Source organism: Camelina sativa, chromosome 13, assembly GCF_000633955.1.
Source record: "Camelina sativa cultivar DH55 chromosome 13, Cs, whole genome shotgun sequence".
NCBI classification, from domain to species: domain Eukaryota; kingdom Viridiplantae; phylum Streptophyta; class Magnoliopsida; order Brassicales; family Brassicaceae; genus Camelina; species Camelina sativa.
The window spans coordinates 4,034,793-4,053,111 of record NC_025697.1 but is presented as its reverse complement, the minus strand read 5'-3'; the positions used below and the strand labels follow the sequence as shown (position 1 = coordinate 4,053,111).

The window sequence follows — 18,319 nt, the reverse complement described above, 5'->3', positions numbered from 1 at the left end:
GGGTTTTTTTTTTATTTGGCGATTAAGTGAATAATTTCACTAAGTATTGGCGGACAAAAGTCACTTTTGTTTCCCGCTACATAATTTTCCTATCATAGCGTTAATAAGATGCTATTAAAAAGTAAGCGAAAAAAAATCTCATCTTTCATAGCAGTGACGGAAAATGAGCTATATCCGTCTGCTATCAATGTACATATTTGTTGTAGTGACGGAAAATCCCATCTGCACAATGTAGTATACATTATTTAGCATTAACCCCACTACAACAAATATGTACATTGATAGCTAAATAATTTCAATGGGGTTAATGCTAAATAATGTATACTACATTGTGCAGATATTGACTCTAAGTTTATTGTTGATCTTCTATGAATTTCTCTCTTTGTCATGGACCTATATTACTTGATGATTATCCAAATTAGTGTTTCTAATTGAAAAACTCAGTCTCACAATTAGTCCTTAACGCACATATGCTACTTAAGCTATGTGATCTGGTATCGATTGCGATTAATTGCAATTGTTGTGTGCATCTTTAACACTTTGTACCACACATAATGAACATTAACTGGACTATTTTTAGACTAAAATTCATTGCTCTCATGGATTTGCATACAAATACACTCCCGGGAGATTTGTAAATAAAATTAGTACCGTAGATCAATACTAATTTTGGTTCAAATGTATGCCACATTACTTGTAAAACTATTGACTAAAAGATTAATTGGGATATACATGTTTTTTATAATGATTTCTCTCCTTTTTATGGATTTGCTTACTTGAAGATTAATTATCCAAAGGTGAATAGTTTCCTACCCTAGTAGTTAATTACCTCACATAGATATGCTACATATTTATGTTATTGTTTATCTCTTAATCTTTTCATGGAGGTGTTCATATATATAAGATTGTGTCCTCAACATGAATCCACAACCTTGTAACTTTTGTTGTGCAAATTGACAAATCACACAACCTTTGTATCATGGGTCTTTTGTCATGAATATTGTCAGTAACACAACCTTGTTTCTCTCTTGCCTCTAGGAAATGTAAAACTCCAGAAAACTTGTCTTCATATAAGAAATATCAATATGATTCGACATTGTCAAAAACAAACTCGGTGTAGTGTTTAGTACAACCCTCCAACATATTAACCAAGTGGTTGTAGTGGTTTAGCCATGTTGGTCAAGATCGTAGGCCGATTCTCTCACTTAATGCATACTTTGTTAGGGTTTGTTCACGCCTAATACTGAATGTTAGGTCCAGCCTTGAAATAGCCGAGACACCTGACTAATTATGAGTTAAAAAGAAACGTTATCTACTCAATAACTCATTTTTGCATCCTTAATTTTGGTGCAAAGAGCTTAACTTCACAATGGAACTGAAACCCATTCACACAAATTATTAAGTGAATTAGTGGTAGTTTTGTCAAATTTGCTTGACCTTTATTAGGTAATATGTATAGTTTTAGTTTTATCTGTTTTAGGTTTTTCATTCTTTGGAACAATTTATCTATATATTGGTGATACTTGATAGATAGATGCCTCAGTAAGTTGATGTAATTTCAATGGTGTAAACTCTTCACCTTTACTGCTTCATTTTTGGCTTTCAATATAGTTAATTGGAACCTCAACATTTTCTATATATACAAACGAGGAAGAAAATGGAAGACCGGTTTCCTATTCTTAGGAAAGTGTTTCCATTTTCGTTGCAAAGAAACATAAAATAAAATTATGAGATTGTTGTATATATAAAGACTCGGTCAATGTATTTGGAGTCTGGATTTACGTATTGGTCATCTGCTTACTGGCCACATAATCATCATCATGTTATGGCTTATCAATACTCCATTACCAGAAAAAAACTTGAGGTCAAGGTTCATATGAGAACTCAGAAAGTTGTCTTGTATATATGTTTAGATGGTATTACTTAGAAAACCAATAGTTGATGTCACCCTTTTTGACACACGATTAGGCGTTTTCTTTTTAGTTATGCATGAAAACACTAAGAATATTGATACCACTATTCGTAGTCTCAATTAATCAAATTTCATAGGAAGATGTTAAAGATAGAATTTAGAGGGTAAATAGGTTTTGTTTTTATAATGGTATTGATGCCACAATTTGTGGTTCAAAACACAGCCGAGACAAAAGAAAGAAGATATATAGGATGTTGTTTTGACTTTTGATGCTAATTGCGGTATGAATCGAATCCAAAAATGGAAAATCAGATAGAGGTTACATACAATCAGAATAATGTAAGTCAATGAATTGGAAGCAGTTTTCAACTGTTTCTTATGTTTAGGGTTGTCTTTTAATAATGTGCCAAAATTATAAATCAAAATTACTTTCTGTAAGACTCGGTCCATGTCCTTTGAATTTGGCTTAAACATACGTATTGAACGTCTGCTTACTGCCATGTCATTACGTTGTGGTTCATCAATATTTGTGTGTACGTTTTCGTGAGTATATGTTTTCTTTAGCAGTAAAAAGTCTTGAGTGTATTGTACACACTCTATTAAACCACAATTGCTTGTTTTCATTTAAGGTTGCTGGTGTGTTTCCATGTTATATTATATCAATTAATGTACCATATATAGAAGCACAAACAAATTGCATAGAAACAATCTGGACAGTGGATGCTTGAGATTAGGGTTTTCTGTAAACGAAATGTTAGATCACAGGGATAATCTATATACATGCCTTAATTTTAGTAAGCCTTTTCTTTGTGGAAAAATGTTCAATTTGGACCTACCGAAATATATAATAATAATTCATTGGATTATCAAACTTTGAACATTTCTAGGTAAATGTTTATAGTTCTTTTTTTAGAGATGAAAAAAATCTATATGTGTGTAATAATAAGCAATTAAGGTTTTGTCTTTAATTGTCTCTTCTGATGCCATCATATACATGTTTTATAGTTTCCAGTGGTCTTTTCAAGGGTTAGCTTGTATTTTATTATCCTAACATACTTTTCTTTTTTGTCATCTCTCCAGCCTGGTCAAGATCCTTGATCGTTATGGGAAACAACATGCTGATGATCTCAAAGCCTTGGTAATACAATCATTTCGAATATTTTCCCAGATGGAGTTTTAGAAGGCGTAAATTTACTAAAGACGTAGAGAGTTCAATAATCAATACTGTCAGAGCCTATTCATAGCCTCCTGTACAGCTTGCATTTTTAGGCATGGGCTCACAGGCATATAACGTTTTCTCATTATAGTCACTATTTGGAGTTGTGTAGTTGTAATTGTTTAATAGATATGAGTAAACGCATGTTTAGCACCATAACATTGTGGAGATATTCTAGATAAAGGTATTACATCACTGATCCACCATGAGCTATTAGCTTGCTAAGTGATCCTAAATATATAATGAGGTGGTGTACCAACATGCATACTGAAATCCTCGTAGGTTTTTTTTTACCGCATCTTATATGTCCCTTTTCTTTGGCCAGGATCTTCAGTCAAAAGCTCTGAACTATGGTTCGCACCATGAGCTACTAGAACTTGTGGAAAGGTTAGTACTAACTAAAACTATATTTGCTCTCCTCCTTTGAGTATAAAGGAATTAGGGTTTTCTTGTAAAACTATGAATATATGCAGCAATCTTGTGGAATCAAATGTCAACAATGTAAGTGTCGATGACCTCGTTCAACTGGAGGAACACCTTGAGACCGCCCTCTCCGTAACTAGAGCCAAGAAGGTAAGTGGATTCTCTAATGTCTACTCTTTTCAGAATTTGTTTGCCGAGAATAACCTTATTGCTTTTGTTTGTTACAGACAGAACTAATTTTAAAGCTTGTTGAGAACCTCAAAGAAAAGGTTAGATATCTGATTCCAAGTTTAGAACATATATCAGATATATACTCTAGGGTGTTTTCATTGTTTCTGTAAGTATGTTTAATGAGCTTTGCACACGTCTTTGCAACTTCTTCCCAATGCATATGTTGTGGATTTCAAAATCTGAATTTGTTAAGTTGTGATTTGTGATTGCTGAACATGATGATCTTTAAAACAGGAGAAATTGCTGAAAGAAGAGAACCAGGTTTTGGCTAGGCAGGTAACGAAAGCTACTTTTTCTATATATATGCATACCTAATAAGCCATTCTTTTCACTTTAAGCATTTACTATATAGTTAACACTTCTCTGTCTTGTATTTTAGAAAATTTATTTCTCAAGATTTTGGTTGTTGGTAGATTAGGTATTAGGGTTTGTGAGATTATTACTGCTGAATATATAAGGAGAGAAGAAAATTGATTCGGTCTGGTTTGAGTTAAGGGAAAACTTTGATTCGGATTTTAGAATGACAGATGAAAAGTTTAATTTTAAGATAGTTATTTTATTGATAAAAGACACACAAACAAACAAAATTCATGAACAGTATATAAATTCATTATTACATGATAAATTCATTATTACATGATAATTACATGAACAATATATTTTTGTAACGATTATTGCTATATCATTGTACTAAAATAATATATACTTTTCTGTTGGTGGAAATAATATTAGGTTTTGGTTGTTCTTTTTCTGGATTTGGGATAAAGGTTTTAGTTAGGTTTTGGTTCAGTTTGATATTTACGAACGGATTGGTTTTTTGTGCGTCATGGTTAAGGTTTGGATCTATGTGTCCAGTAGTCTAGCTACTTTTACATCTTCAAGGTTAAATTATAAACAGGGAAGTAGTCTAAAACAGACAAATTATGGAAGCAATATGGTGGAACGAGTGTTAGTCTTAAATCGGTGGAATGAAAAGAATTTTCATTTTCATATATATGAGTAGAAGACAAAAAGAAAAAAGTGAATAATGATTTTGACCTATGATTATCGTACAGATGGAGACGAATCATGTTGTTGGGGCAGAAGCTGATATGGAGATGGAGATGTCACCTGCTGGACAAATCTCCGACAATCTTCCGGTGACTCTCCCGCTGCTCAATTAGGGCGGTTGATATCAAAAATCCAAAACATATATATAATTAAGGGAAGAAAAAAAAAAAATATGTAATTATTCCGCTGATAACGGCGCGTGGTATACTGTTATGTATGTATATCTTAACACTCCCTCCTCTCTCTCTCTTCTCTCTCTCTTTGGCTTGTGTGTGATACTTAAAAGTAGATTGAAAGTCAAATATTATCTGTTTAAGACAGAACTATGATGAAACTTTGTACCTTATTCGAGAGAGCTTTGCATCGAGATGTTGCTGTGTGTGTTCTCCTCTTCTGTCGAAAGCTTGTGTTTGCTTCACAGTGAAGAAGCCTTCTGCTTATTTTGCAATAGAGGCGTGGCACAACTCTGCTCTATTTGTCCTCGTAATTTATTTTGTTTTTATCTAAAACGCGTTGTGGTTGTCATGGGTTTCTATTGGGCCCATGTCGGTCATTTTTTTGGCCCAATAGGCTTAGTTCCTGAGATCCATTGCTGTTAAGTGTTGTTAACGTGACCGACCTATTCCAAAAAAATTATCTAGGTGTCTAAACCGGCTTAACTAGCCGTATAAACTTCATAATCATTTGAACTAATCAATCGATTAATTTTTTCATTCACGGATGTGATCAAAACAATTAACCTCCTTCAACTATTCTGATATAAATTAAATAATAGTCGATACAACCAGCCCAAGAGTTATAATGCACACTACGTAAAGAGAAAACATAAGCACGTTCTGTCGGACTGAAGCTAACCAGCAATTTCATCACTCTATTTGTACATAGTAGTTTTTTGTTTTTTTTATCAAAATACGTAGTAGTTAATCCACAAAATTCCTGATTACGATATACAATATTATTATATCATTAGACAAAAATCATGATGTGGATTCTAGTCTAAAAAGATTTGTTCGGAAAAAAGTATATATAATTATAAAGTCAAATGCCGGATACGTTAGTGGATATAAAAATGTGAAGTCCGATCGAGAGGTAGATTAAAATAACCATTACAATACGAGTTGACTTGTGGAGAAGGCAACACAAACTTTCTCGCCGAGTACGGCGGAGGAGCAGCCGCAAGTGGATCCAGCCGACACTAAGGAAGCTTTTTAATTTGCACAAGATGCGATACACTTACACCTTATTTAATACATGTGCCCTCCTAATTACCTTCTTATATAAATATTGCATAGTCTGCACGTACTACACAAAACCCCTTCACTAATAACAACCTCCGAAAATTTACAATATCGTTCTTTCTTTAATGGAGATGGCTAAATCATCTGTACCTCTGATCGCTGTGCTATGCTTTTCGCTACTGCCACTTGCGGCCATGGCGGTTGGAACGCCATTCCACATTGAAGGATGTGTTTACTGCGACACTTGCCGCTTTGGATTCGAGACTGTCGCTACCAAATATATCTCAGGTTCGTATGATTCTTTGGTTTTGATTGGTTACATGTAGAATATTCAGACTTTCCAAGATTTTACCAATCCTATATTATTTTTTACGGAATCATTCGTGGTTTCTATATTTCCTCAAATTTAATCGCCAAAATTATATAAAAATCCGCCATTCACAGTCTTTAATCCTTAAATCAACTTTATTTTTTCTCCTAACATATTCTCATTTAATTTTCCCAACAAAAAAAATTACTCATTCAAACTCCTAATTCGTAATTTGGTTATTTGAAAACAGGGGCAAGAGTGAAAATAGTATGCAAAGACAGAGTGACACTCAAGTCGGAGGTGGTCGGGAAGGCGGTGACGGGACCTGATGGGAGATACAAAGTCGCCATCAAAGGAGACCGACAGGACCAGCAGTGTCTGGCGGAGCTTGTCCACAGTCCTATGTCCCGCTGCCATGAAGCTGATCCTGGTAGAAGCACTGCTACAGTGATCCTCACGCGATCCAACGGCGCAGCATCTACTCGCCACTACGCCAACGCCATGGGTTTCTTCAGAGACCAACCTCTCCGTGGCTGCGCCTCTCTCCGCAAACTCTACCTTGCCGACGGCGACGAAAGGGCTATTTGAGTTATTATTACTCACCTTACGCTCTTCTTGATCAAACAAGGACAAACCCATATTTATTTAGAGTTTATTGTTATTTTGTTTTGTTGTTGAGTCTCCAGAGATGGTGAGACTATTTTAGACATATCTAAAAATTATATAAAATAACGTATTTGCAACCTTAAAAGAAAAAATTATATACTTAAGTTGGATCATAATTTGCTGCAGCTTGGAATTACGATAATTTTTTCAATATGTTATATTTTAGTTATCTTATTAATATGAGATATAAAATTGTATTGAATTGTATAGGTCGATAGATCATAGATGTAACTAGAGAATACAAGTACAGACAGAAATGTTCTGACTTTAGGTACATGTAAAGCATATTCCATAACAGAGTAGTAACAAGCTTAACTAATAATCGAAGCTATATATGTCTTTGTCTTCACAAACCATGTCCCAAACTGAAAATGTACTCTGGTTCACGTTGTCCGATTGATCAGATTCTGTAAATTGGTTCACGTTGTCCGATTGATCATCATCATCTTCGAATCTCCTAGAGCAATGTAACTCGTTCTGCATCCTCTCTAACCAAAAATAATCCATCCAATTCACATCGTTGCTATGATCATCATCAGATCGCTTGTCCATTGCACTCGAGCTCTCACTGTAGTCATCTTCACTAGTCGTATTAGTAACAATACTTGGAGCCTGGCTCGGCCCGTATAGACACTGTATCTCATGACCCGTCCTCGAGTTCTTGTCCCCGAATCCAAAACTGACATCACTTTTAGGACAACTCGAGTTTTGGCAAGTGTAAACACTTTTAGACGGTTCCACAAACTCACCCTTTCTCTTAGACCCCGACGATTCTTGATCTTGATCATCCGATATCTTGAGGTCTTTGATATTTAGAAGGGCCTCTTCTTGGTTTAAGACACGAGACCAAGTATCGGTCTCTCTAGCCATCATTTTATCTTGTAAGCTTTTGGATTGCCTCGCGAGACGTCGTACTCTTCCCAAATTCGGTGACATGTGTTTGATCACAGCCGCGAGAACACTAACTTTCCACGATTTCCTCAAATCGTGCGGCTTTCGATAGGGCGGCGCACCGTGCTCATGAGCTAATCCTTGCTCTCCCCACCAAAGCTCCGTCCCCGTAGGCCACCACGGCGGAGCGATTCCTTTCTCTAACGGAAACCGCCGCTGTGGCGGCATGCAGTGTTGCATTAACGCCGATAGTAACGATCCAAGAGTCGTGTCTTGTAGATCTTGTAACATGTGTAATAAGCTCGATGATGATGAGGACTTATCAATAAGCTCTGCGGCCGCAGCAGCAAGTGTTAAGTAATCAGTGATAGCGTCTGGAGCGTTTTGTTCGAACTGAACGTTTTCTTTCCACCAACGTCTTAAACTATCGGACGAACCAGTTATCGGTTTACCTTTTTCCGGTACGATTCCGTAGACAAAACCTTTCGCTTTACACACCTCCATGATCTTCATCATGTACTTCAACACCGAGTCTTGTGAACGAGCCATCTTTTTGCGCCGTGAAGCTTCCGCCCGGTGCGTGGTCAAGGAAACGACGTCGTTGTTGTGACGTTTCTGTTGCTTGAGCTTTTCCATGAGGTTTCGGTCTTTCCACATGCGTCTTTTGAGGTCATCATAGCTTATTTCTTCTTCTTCTTCTTCTTCTTCTTCTTCTTCTTCTTCTTCCTCGTCGGGACTAAGTGCTTCCAATTCTTCGACTTCCACCATTTTTCTTTTAGTGCATTAGATCTCGAGTCATGGACTATAACTGACAGGGTTTATCTATATATATTATACGTGATTGAGGTTATTGTCCGTACATAGAAAACGTATACTAATGTAACACGACTAACGTTTTGTTAAATTGAGTGTCTATTCATATATAGTTCAAATATACGTGATTATCAATTGCATATGGTTGTTTTTTGGGAGGAGGGTGGTGTGCATGTGCGATTGAGGACGTGGCAAGATATCCTGGTTCGGTCTGAGCTAAACATAAGTTGTAAGAGAATTTCGAATTTTGTGGTGGAGATATTTATGTTTTTTTTTTGGTGGACAAGAGTTATCTCCGGGGATCAAGACGACGAAGGTTAGTAGAAGTTTCTTCGGTTGCATCAAAGTCGATGGATAACGAGAGCTGATTGCACCGACTCAATTGAATACTATATATAACAAAAACAAATTTTGATAGGACTGTTTTGATCTGTATTTATATTTATAAAAGTAAAAATCATGGGTGCAATTAAAGTTAGATTGACACTTAAGATTATAATCAAATTATCCAATGTTTTGACATAGCAGACACAAATAATTTATTCATTTACATACATGTCTTTCGATAGTGTTATTGACGATTGAAAATTGGTTTTCTGTTCTTAATAACTAATCTCAATTGTTTTTATTGTTTGCTGCGGCAATCATGAAAGCATTGGATAAGACGGTAAGCGAGTGATATCGGGGATTACTGATGATATCAGGCTATGATCAGCAATACTATTAATTACGACGCTTTCGTATGAGCTTACATAAGAAGACTACAAGACTCTTACCTTTTTTATCCTACCAATTTTAATGTCTTATGGAGATTGGAGTACAGTATATACTAGCAGCCTGTATACTGGTTGTAGTAGCTTTCTACGAGAATGAATAAGTATGGGGAAAATACTTAAAATTTTGTTGGAAAGTACGAAAAACAATTTTGGGACTTGTCGGTTGCTTCGAACTGAAAGGTAATCTCAATGATGTCATATGCTTGGAAGGTAATGTAGCATGTTAAGTCAACTATTTATTTTTCATAATGTTGAAAAAAAAAAATAGAAAATCAAATTATTAATCAACTCTTCTTACCTCGGAAAAAAATATTTTAGAAAACATTAGTTGCTCAACCTAGTTCCATTTATGATATGATGACACATTCACACACCCAAATTGGGAAAAGATCATCCGTTCTTTCATTATTTGTAACAAACCCAATAAATTATAATGGGCTTCTTATTCTCAAAATTATTGGGCTTCTTTTAATTCCTGATCCGGCTCAGTAAGTAGTGGGACCCAGCGAGATTCCATTCTGTCTCAACTTTAATGCTTTATTTTTGTTTTAAATTAAATAATAGTAATAATTATGATTTCGAAAACGCGACTCCAACAAAAACAAAATCGAGATCGGAAACTCCGCACGGTTCCCGCCTCAACCAAATCAAAAACCCTAATTTGTTTCCCACCACCCAATCAGATCCTCCTCCACCGACGGATCCTCTCAATCTCTCTCTCTCTCTCTCTCTCTCTCTCTCTCTAGGTCAGTCACCTCCCAAATTCTTGGATTTTTCCCATCCTTCTGCACGCGAAATCGCGATTTCGATTTAAGGGTTTTTTTTTGTAGGATTGAATTTCTCATCTGGGATTTTTAAAGTTTTCGTCTTTCAATTGAGTTCTTTAGTATTCATCATTCGTGTATATTTGTTTGAAAGTATTGATCTTTTTTCTTTGTTGGGTGTGAATTTTTTGAAAGATGACTAAAGAGAGTGGCAAATTAGTAGTGCCGTCGGAACAAACCCGACCCGCTTTGTGTGATTTGACGAATCTTCCAGCTAAAAGAGGGATTTCTTCTATTTTGGGTGATTTGATTCATGAATCTGGTAAGGCCATTGCTCATGAAGGTTCGAGAGAGAAGTTTTCAAAGAGGCTTTGTTTAGTTGTAGATGACTTGGTTAAGGAGAATGCTAGTTCTATCGATACAACAAATGAAGGGTCTTCTTCTAATGATAAGAAGACTAGTTGTTGTGGTGTTGGTGATTCTGATGAGAGAGCAGAGTCTGAGGAGTATCATGATGCTGTTATGGAATGCTCCAGTGGAAGAGACGGGAAAACATTGGAGGGAAGCAAGCAGATCTATTTTGAACCTGGTGATAGAGACGGTGCACAAGAGTTAAACACGTCTGCTGAGGCGTGTGAAACCGTTGTTACTGGTGAAGAAGGGTTGGCTTCGTCTGTGGTAACTGGCAATGCCGAGAGACCTCGGCGGAATCCACATCCACGGGAGGACTTGCCTAATTCTCTGAATTTGACGAGATCATTTGAAATGGGTAGATGCTCAAATGTTAAGAGGAAGGAAGAGCATGTGGATCAGAATATGGGAGATGATTTGCTTCAATCATGCTCTTGTTCTTTTTGCCTTAAAGGTTTCTGATTCTTCTTTTGTTACATATGTTTCTCTTGATTTCTAATAATCTGACTTGGCTATTTGCTACGAATGAATTGCTTCAGCTGCGTATATTTGGTCAGATATTCAATACCAGGATACCAAAGGTCGGTTATCCGGTAAGTCACAGTTACCTTAACCACAAGCTCTTGAAGATTTTCTTGTGAATATTGTTATATGATCTGTTTTTTTTTCTCTGAGGCAGCCTTGAAGAAGAGTCAGAAAAAAGCTAGCAACTTGATTCAGAGAAATGGTAAGGAATGGCCTACAGATTTTCATGCCACAGTGAACTCTGTTACTTCTGGAAAACAAGAATCTAAACTCATGGGACAATGGAGGTCGCTCTTTCTTAGCATGGGTGATATCCTCAATCATGAAAATAGCCAACTTGTAAGTGATTTTGGAAGCTTCTCATCTGTTCTTAAAGGTTAATGCAAATGTGTGTTTATATTAAAGCTATCTTTGCTTTCTTGTACACATAATAATAACATGAGTTTTCAATTTTGCAGCAAAAGAGTTTTAAGACAATGAGAAAATTTCGAGAAGACTGCAAGATGGATTTGGAGAGAGCAATGAAAACACCTCACACAACCCCTAGTAAGTAAACTACTCTTTTCGAGTCTCAACTTGATCAAAGACTAATGAATCGGAACTTCTGTTTCTGAAAATTATAATATCTGGACGCAATGTATAGATGTTTGATTTCGTAAATGATTATGTATGTGTGAGACTACTGTTTGGTGTTAGTAATTTTCTCGATCTATTTTTGTTCTTTGTGTTGTGTTCTTCACTTCGTCTCTCAAAAGTGTAGATTTCACACTGGTCTATTTGTATTTCTTTGGAATCAATGGACCATCCTGTTTTATTCTTTGTTATGCCTTAACTTTAGTGAGCTATACGTAATCATGGTTGTTAAACTTATTATATTAAGAATTACGATTCGAATGCGTCTAGTACTAATTTCTTTAACATACAAAGAATTAAGTTGTAGTGTTCTATAAATTGACCATTCTGTTCATATATTATCTTGATCTACAGTGAGAGCTTACCTTACTCTTTTATGGGTTGTGTGGTTTGTCTGCTATGGATTTTCCTGTTTGAAACTGGGGTTTTGTACCGATTTTGGATAAATGATTTCAAGTAAGTTGCCAAAACATGCTATCCTTGTGTATAAACAAAAATAAAAACTGGTGAGAAAAAAGAAAAAAAGAAAGAAAATACAAAAAGACCGGACTCACCGGAGACATTGTAAACGGGAAAGAACTGAAGAAGCTGCATCACGTACGTTGCAAGTTATGCCCACGTAGTATGTTATTAGGACTCTCAAGACGTCCAATTATGAAACCTTGTTAATTTTGTTAATGGGCTCTTTAGAAGTTTGCAAACGTTTGGCTTCTTCTTAGTAATAACGTTAAAAATATTTCCCGCCATTCCAAAAAAGACAGAAAACATCATTTTGGAAGATTTAATTATGGTAGTTCAACCGATCTTCTAGGGTACAAAATAACTATCTCGAATATATTTTGCTGACCATTGCGATAAACACAGACTACACAGTGCGTACTAAAGCTTCAGAATCGTTAACATCTAGTGGACATGAAGTTCATAATTAGTCTTCACTAGGCTTGCGACTTCGGTTTCTTCGGGTAGTTCCGTTTCGGTTACTCGATTTTTCGGTTAATTTTGAAATTGAAAACTGTTCCGAATTGAACCGACTAAGATTTCAGTTCGGTTCGATTCGGAATCGGTTATTTCGGTTCGGTTACTCGGTTTTCTCGATTTACAATTGGCTTGTTAAAAAAAAAGACTTTTTCTGATGGATCCACACCGACGTTTGAAAGGTGGAGCTCCTAGTACTGATCTAGAAGGCAAAGATGATGATGATTATGAAAGAGGATGAATCGAAAAAAAGAAAAAGATGATTATGGTGATGAATCAAAGTAGGAGAAAATAAGGGTGAGAGATTGAAGAAGATTAGATGAAGATGATGATAGATGGAAGAGGAATGAGAAGATAATTAATTGGTAATGAATGGAACAGAAGGAGAAGAAAAGAATAAGAAAAAGAAGAACTGATTGTTTGATGAAAAGGAAGAAGAAGAATGGATAAAACTAGGAAGGAGAGGAGAACAATGACGGCTAGATAATATATTAGATTAGGGTTTTCATTTATTTGGTTAATCGTTCGGTTCTAGTGAACCGAATCGAAAATTTCGGTTAACTGAGTCAAAATTGAAATCATTCCGATCGATTATGTCAATTAATTTAAATCGAACCGATTTGGCCAAATTTCGGTTTGGTTCGGTTCAGACAAATCGGTTCGGTTCAAATTTCCAGGCATAGTCTTCACACTTCAGTCTTCACATTAAAACCGGAAAAAGAAAAGTTCTTAATTAGTACTCCTACTCTTGGGTGAGATACCCAACAAAAAAAAAAAAAATCTTAACCTTTACATATGTATATTAATATATTTATATGCTTGGGTCTTACCCAGTTCATGTCCAGATACGGACGTATATAGTAATTTTGCTCCCCAATGTTATGGCATTGTCCTTTGCAGGAGTTCCCCCCATGTGACACATATTCATTGGTACGCTAGTTAGGCAGATCGCATCCCATTTTAACGCATGCGTGAACATTTAGTCATAACATATGAGTATATTCCTATATTTTCATATTCAATATAATACGATGCACTCATGCACATAGATACTACTATGTGAATATGTGATGTATGCATTAGCCAACTACGTTATTCTTACAATACTAACAAAACTATATCATAAACGGCTCGATCTATACAGTTCACATACGATTATATGATAGTATATGTGAGTGAATAATCCATTAGTTAAAATGATAAAATGCTGAAGACAGAGACAGACTTATGGAAAGCTCGACCCTCAAAGCGGGGACCGGTCGCCAATGCGTACACGTGTAACGAAACTACGGGAGCCCAAAAAATAAGACCATCCCTTCTCTTCACCCTCAAGATTCTGACAACATGCAGATACAATACAGTATATGTTTAAAATAATTTTATTTTTATGAAGAAGAAGAAAGAACAGAAAAATACCTTCCTCTTTAATGCTTTTGATTATGGACAAACCAATTATAAACGCGATTAGCGAATAGTTTATAAACAACTTCTAGAGTCTACTACACAAACCTTGATTAATAATTCGACTACATGAAATATGAGCTCTTGCACGTGATTCATTCACTACCATCTCCAACATCCACATAATTTGATACTATTATATATGCATAAACAATCTTATAAGAAGGTTTTTCTCAGCTTTTTGCTAAACAGACGACACTTGGCATGTTATCTATCTAACACATGTCTTTCTTTTATTGTTTGGATCTAATTAATTAAATTTATTTGTATTTTGGATCTAAATAATTAGAGGCCCATAAAACAAACAAAAAAACTATTCACATTTCATCCTAGGAAAAAACTAATTATAGTTTATTTTGAAATTTTGAAATTTTGAAATTATAGGTTTCAATCTTATGTATGATTCAATGCAAAAACGGATTCTAAGTTATGTATAAAATTTATTTCTGGGTTTTAATCTTATAAATGATTCATGGACAAGAAATGATTGTAGATTATGTTAGAATGAGGAGTATTTATGTGTTCTCTCAAAATTCTCTTATAAATTCATAAATTTTTGGATTTTCATATACGCTTAGTTTATGGCCTTTAATCTTATATAATCTAATGGTGGGATGTTTTTCGTAAGTAATTTGAGAAATACTTACTCATTTATTCCCCGTTAGACCTTACCAATTTGTTTTCCATAAAAGTAGAATCATTCCCTTTTCCATGAAATTAGAATTCAATCTCTAATTACTCTCCTTTAAAAAAAATTTCAGTTATTATTATTTAATTTCAGTCATTAGGTTCATAGAAAGAATTATATTATTTTTATATATATTTCCAAATTTCAATAGGTATCTTGAATAATTTTTAAATTATTTTTGCAGGTTATCATGTTTATTGTTCACATTAATACTACATAGAAAAAATCATGCGAGACAAATTTATTTATTCATTAGAGTGTTTATGTATGTCTTTTCTATTCTCTATGAGCTCTGGTCCAGCAGTTATGGATGTCATATAATGTATGTATGACTTTTCTTATATTTTAGAATTTCAATTTTTTTTTTGGACATTCATGTGGTAAAGCAGGATAAAAATTCTTCTTATTGGATGATGCATATCAGTTTCTCCATTGTAAATTTAATTTCTTTGTAGTCTTCATCTTTAAGCAAAAAAAAAAAACGTATTTAAAACTATTATCAAAAACGAAAATTGTATGTTTACTGTTATTAAAAAATCATGTTGTTAAGCTTGTGATGTCTTTTTATATCATAGTATGATATGAGTTGCAATTTTCTATATTATATATGATTAATTTGACTTCTATAGTTTTGAGTAGTATATGTTAATTGTATACTGGCATCAAATATTTTTAAGAATCTTAGTATCAAATAGCTTTAGAATTAACCTTCTTAGAAAAAAAGAACAAAAAATTCTTATAATATTTGTCCACTTTCACATATAATAGTTTACTTTCTAAGATATATTATTATTATGATATTTGACATTATAATATCCTACGGTTTGTCTTCTAAGTAGATACGACAAATATGATTATTCATTTTATTCAATTGCATATATGATGATGATGAAATAAAACTATTGCATGTTTATACTCATCCAAAAATTAGTGTAAGTTTTAAACCATCATAGAGTTTCTAATAATTAAAATAAATGAAAAAAAAAAAAATATTATTATAATTGAAAAAGGGAAAATCGGTTCTCAAGGTTTAACATATAATTTACTATCGCGAAACTTTCACAAACTATATTAGTATATATAATTTTATTATTAATAATACATATATGATATGAAATATAACTACTTAATAAAATTAAATATAATTAATAAGAAATTTAATATGTTTTAAAATATTAAAATTTTTGTATTTATTTAAGGTCAAATGCAAAGAAAAATAACAGCATAAGTATTCAAATAAAATTATATTACAAATATTAAGTTACATTAAAAATAAAAATATTATATTGACAAGAAAATCACCAAAGGACATACAATATTAGAAAGATATTCTCAAATTTCTCTACATTTAAAAATAATTTTATATGATGAGAAATTTAATGAGTCCCTCACCAATGCACATGCTCTAATATGTATTAAAAATCTAAAGGGAGAAAAAACTAGACACTCTACTATGCAATCAAAATTTTGTTCATGTGTTGAGATAGTCTAACACTATATATAAAAAGAAAACTCAAGTAACACTAAACAAATCAATCCAGAAAAACTAAAATGATCAGTATATTTTTAAAATCACAATAATAACCATTGCTAAGTAAACAAATAAAAACTAATCATTTCTAAATTACTAAAATTGAACAACATTGTAAACTACATCCGTGCATAGCACGGGATGACTTCTAGTTATAAATATTTTTAGCCGAATCAATATATGATGCTCTTGCAATTGATTTAAGCATATGGATATATAATTAAACAATTCAATATTTATTTAGATTAGATTCCCTTTTAACTAAGCCCTCTTTGCATAGACACAATTACTCTAGAAGGCGTATCTCATTTAACGTGGTTAATAATATATTATACTTGAAAGTATGAGATTAGTGGTGTAAAGAGACTCCTTGATCACCAATAATTGAGATTTGAAAGTATAATAATCAGATAATTTGATTAAGCTAACAATTAATTAATAGATGTTAATTAGCCTAGATAGAGCTAAGAATAAGCCAGTGAAAGGGATTGAAGGGAAAGCAAAGAGTAGAATCCATCTTTCCACGTTCAAATAAAGTGAGGAAGTGAGTTTAGTTTGACAACACTTTGTAACTCTGTGGAACTGTCTTATTGTCTCTGCTTCCTGCCTTCCCAGTTCCCACCCATGCGTTCAGTTTTCGTTCTTTTTTTTTCCTTTTTAGTTTTCTGTCCGTATACTCTTTTAATAATATAACCTTTTTTTTTCCTTTTCAATACGATCTTATAAGTGGAATCCAACTTGGCCAATCTAACTCTTCTTTTTGTCACGTTAGAGTTGGAACTTTAATACATTTGCTAAATTTAATAGAAGTTTCCGCAACATTTATCTGAATTCCTTTTACACATTGATGAAGATCTTCGTATGCTTTGTTATTCTCAACACATGTGTGGGATCCCTACGTAAGAGATAGAAAAATAATATTGTGTGGATTATGTGAGAAATCAAATCTTTATACTGTTTTAAACTGGTTCTACAAATCGTTGTATACATTTCGTCGTCCATCATGGAATGTAAACGATATTCGAAAATGTAACATATCCTACGGAAACTTAATTATGGGTTTCTAGTGTAATTATTTTTTTTAAAGGTCATGGACAATGAGAATACACATACATAAAAGTAATTATATTGGGTATTGGTGATATGTCGACATCTGAAGGGACTGAAAACACATGCAGCCTTATTGTGATAGTTAGTCGCATTATACACCCAAAAGCTATAGACAAAAAGCTTTGACCATAATGACCATCCACTATTATTGATTTGCTATGACACTATACGTATAGTCATGACTTTTCTCTATACACATATTTCAGCTTTCACAGAGACTACATGCATGCATCTGATGATGTTATAGCCACTCATATATGTGTCCATCTATGTAACATAATATATATGATTTTCACATATATATGTCTCTGTATAGTATATACCATTTCCACTGGCAGATTCCAAAAGACGTAAACACTAATTCGAGTAAGAATAGAAAGCAGTAACTTAGAAAAGCCAGAGATTGGACTTGACATATACAATTTATCTATTTGTGGTTTAATTTGTCTAACTCGTACATAATTTTATGGTTATTAAATAGTATGTATATACTACTCCAAATATATCACACATTTTAGTAAGAGTAAAATACAATCTCGTGACTGTTTTCTCACGGTTAATTGCGAAATTTTGGACTGAATTGTTTTTGTCTTTCCATCTGAGTCGAAACTCCTTTCCAACAAGAGAGCACGATTTGGAGAGACCGCCATTAGATAAAATTTGCCACTTGAGAATATCCTAATTGCTTGTTACAC

At 34.0% G+C, this 18,319-nt stretch overlaps 4 protein-coding genes across 5 annotated transcripts in view; 3 read left to right on the top strand and 1 right to left on the bottom strand.

The window, feature by feature from the left end:
- LOC104735022 (MADS-box protein FLOWERING LOCUS C) overlaps nt 1-5,185 on the top strand; it is a 10,711-nt gene extending 5,526 nt beyond the window's left edge. Inside the window, exons 2-7 of the mRNA XM_010454736.2 lie at nt 2,993-3,050; nt 3,454-3,515; nt 3,602-3,701; nt 3,779-3,820; nt 4,017-4,058; nt 4,838-5,185. Coding sequence (XP_010453038.1) covers nt 2,993-3,050; nt 3,454-3,515; nt 3,602-3,701; nt 3,779-3,820; nt 4,017-4,058; nt 4,838-4,945 — 412 coding nt within the window. The 3' untranslated portion in view covers nt 4,946-5,185. The remainder of the gene's footprint in view (nt 1-2,992; nt 3,051-3,453; nt 3,516-3,601; nt 3,702-3,778; nt 3,821-4,016; nt 4,059-4,837) is intronic.
- On the top strand, nt 6,134-7,147 carry LOC104735020 (protein DOWNSTREAM OF FLC-like). The gene is made up of 2 exons (XM_010454733.2): nt 6,134-6,358; nt 6,631-7,147. Exons 1-2 carry the CDS (start codon nt 6,196-6,198, stop codon nt 6,966-6,968), a joined length of 501 nt encoding a protein of 166 aa, XP_010453035.1. The 5' UTR covers nt 6,134-6,195; the 3' UTR covers nt 6,969-7,147.
- Nucleotides 7,232-8,811, bottom strand: LOC104735019 (putative ETHYLENE INSENSITIVE 3-like 4 protein). Its single transcript, XM_010454732.2, has one exon. The coding sequence runs from the start codon at nt 8,703-8,705 to the stop codon at nt 7,362-7,364; it is 1,344 nt and encodes a 447-aa protein (XP_010453034.1). The 5' UTR covers nt 8,706-8,811; the 3' UTR covers nt 7,232-7,361.
- Nucleotides 10,107-12,043, top strand: LOC104735017. Of its 2 annotated transcripts, XM_010454730.2 has the most exons (5): nt 10,107-10,272; nt 10,486-11,155; nt 11,241-11,294; nt 11,381-11,565; nt 11,685-12,043. In XM_010454730.2, the coding sequence occupies exons 2-5, from the start codon at nt 10,486-10,488 to the stop codon at nt 11,778-11,780; spliced, it is 1,005 nt and encodes a 334-aa protein (XP_010453032.1). In that variant the 5' UTR covers nt 10,107-10,272; the 3' UTR covers nt 11,781-12,043. The 2 variants fall into 2 exon arrangements, with proteins under 2 accessions (XP_010453032.1, XP_010453033.1); XM_010454731.2 differs by having other exon boundaries at nt 10,107-11,155.

What these genes read in the sequence shown, in the direction of transcription:
- LOC104735020 (XM_010454733.2), top strand. Translation starts at nt 6,196, where the DNA reads ATGGAGATGGCTAAATCATCTGTACCTCTGATCGCTGTGCTATGCTTT. An exon ending in CGCTACCAAATATATCTCAG is followed by an intron (nt 6,359 to 6,630) that starts GTTCGTATGATT and finishes ATTTGAAAACAG; the next exon opens with GGGCAAGAGTGAAAATAGTA.
- LOC104735019 (XM_010454732.2), bottom strand. Translation starts at nt 8,705, where the DNA reads ATGGTGGAAGTCGAAGAATTGGAAGCACTTAGTCCCGACGAGGAAGAA.
- LOC104735017 (XM_010454730.2), top strand. Translation starts at nt 10,486, where the DNA reads ATGACTAAAGAGAGTGGCAAATTAGTAGTGCCGTCGGAACAAACCCGA. An exon ending in TACCAAAGGTCGGTTATCCG is followed by an intron (nt 11,295 to 11,380) that starts GTAAGTCACAGT and finishes TCTCTGAGGCAG; the next exon opens with CCTTGAAGAAGAGTCAGAAA. An exon ending in ATCATGAAAATAGCCAACTT is followed by an intron (nt 11,566 to 11,684) that starts GTAAGTGATTTT and finishes TCAATTTTGCAG; the next exon opens with CAAAAGAGTTTTAAGACAAT.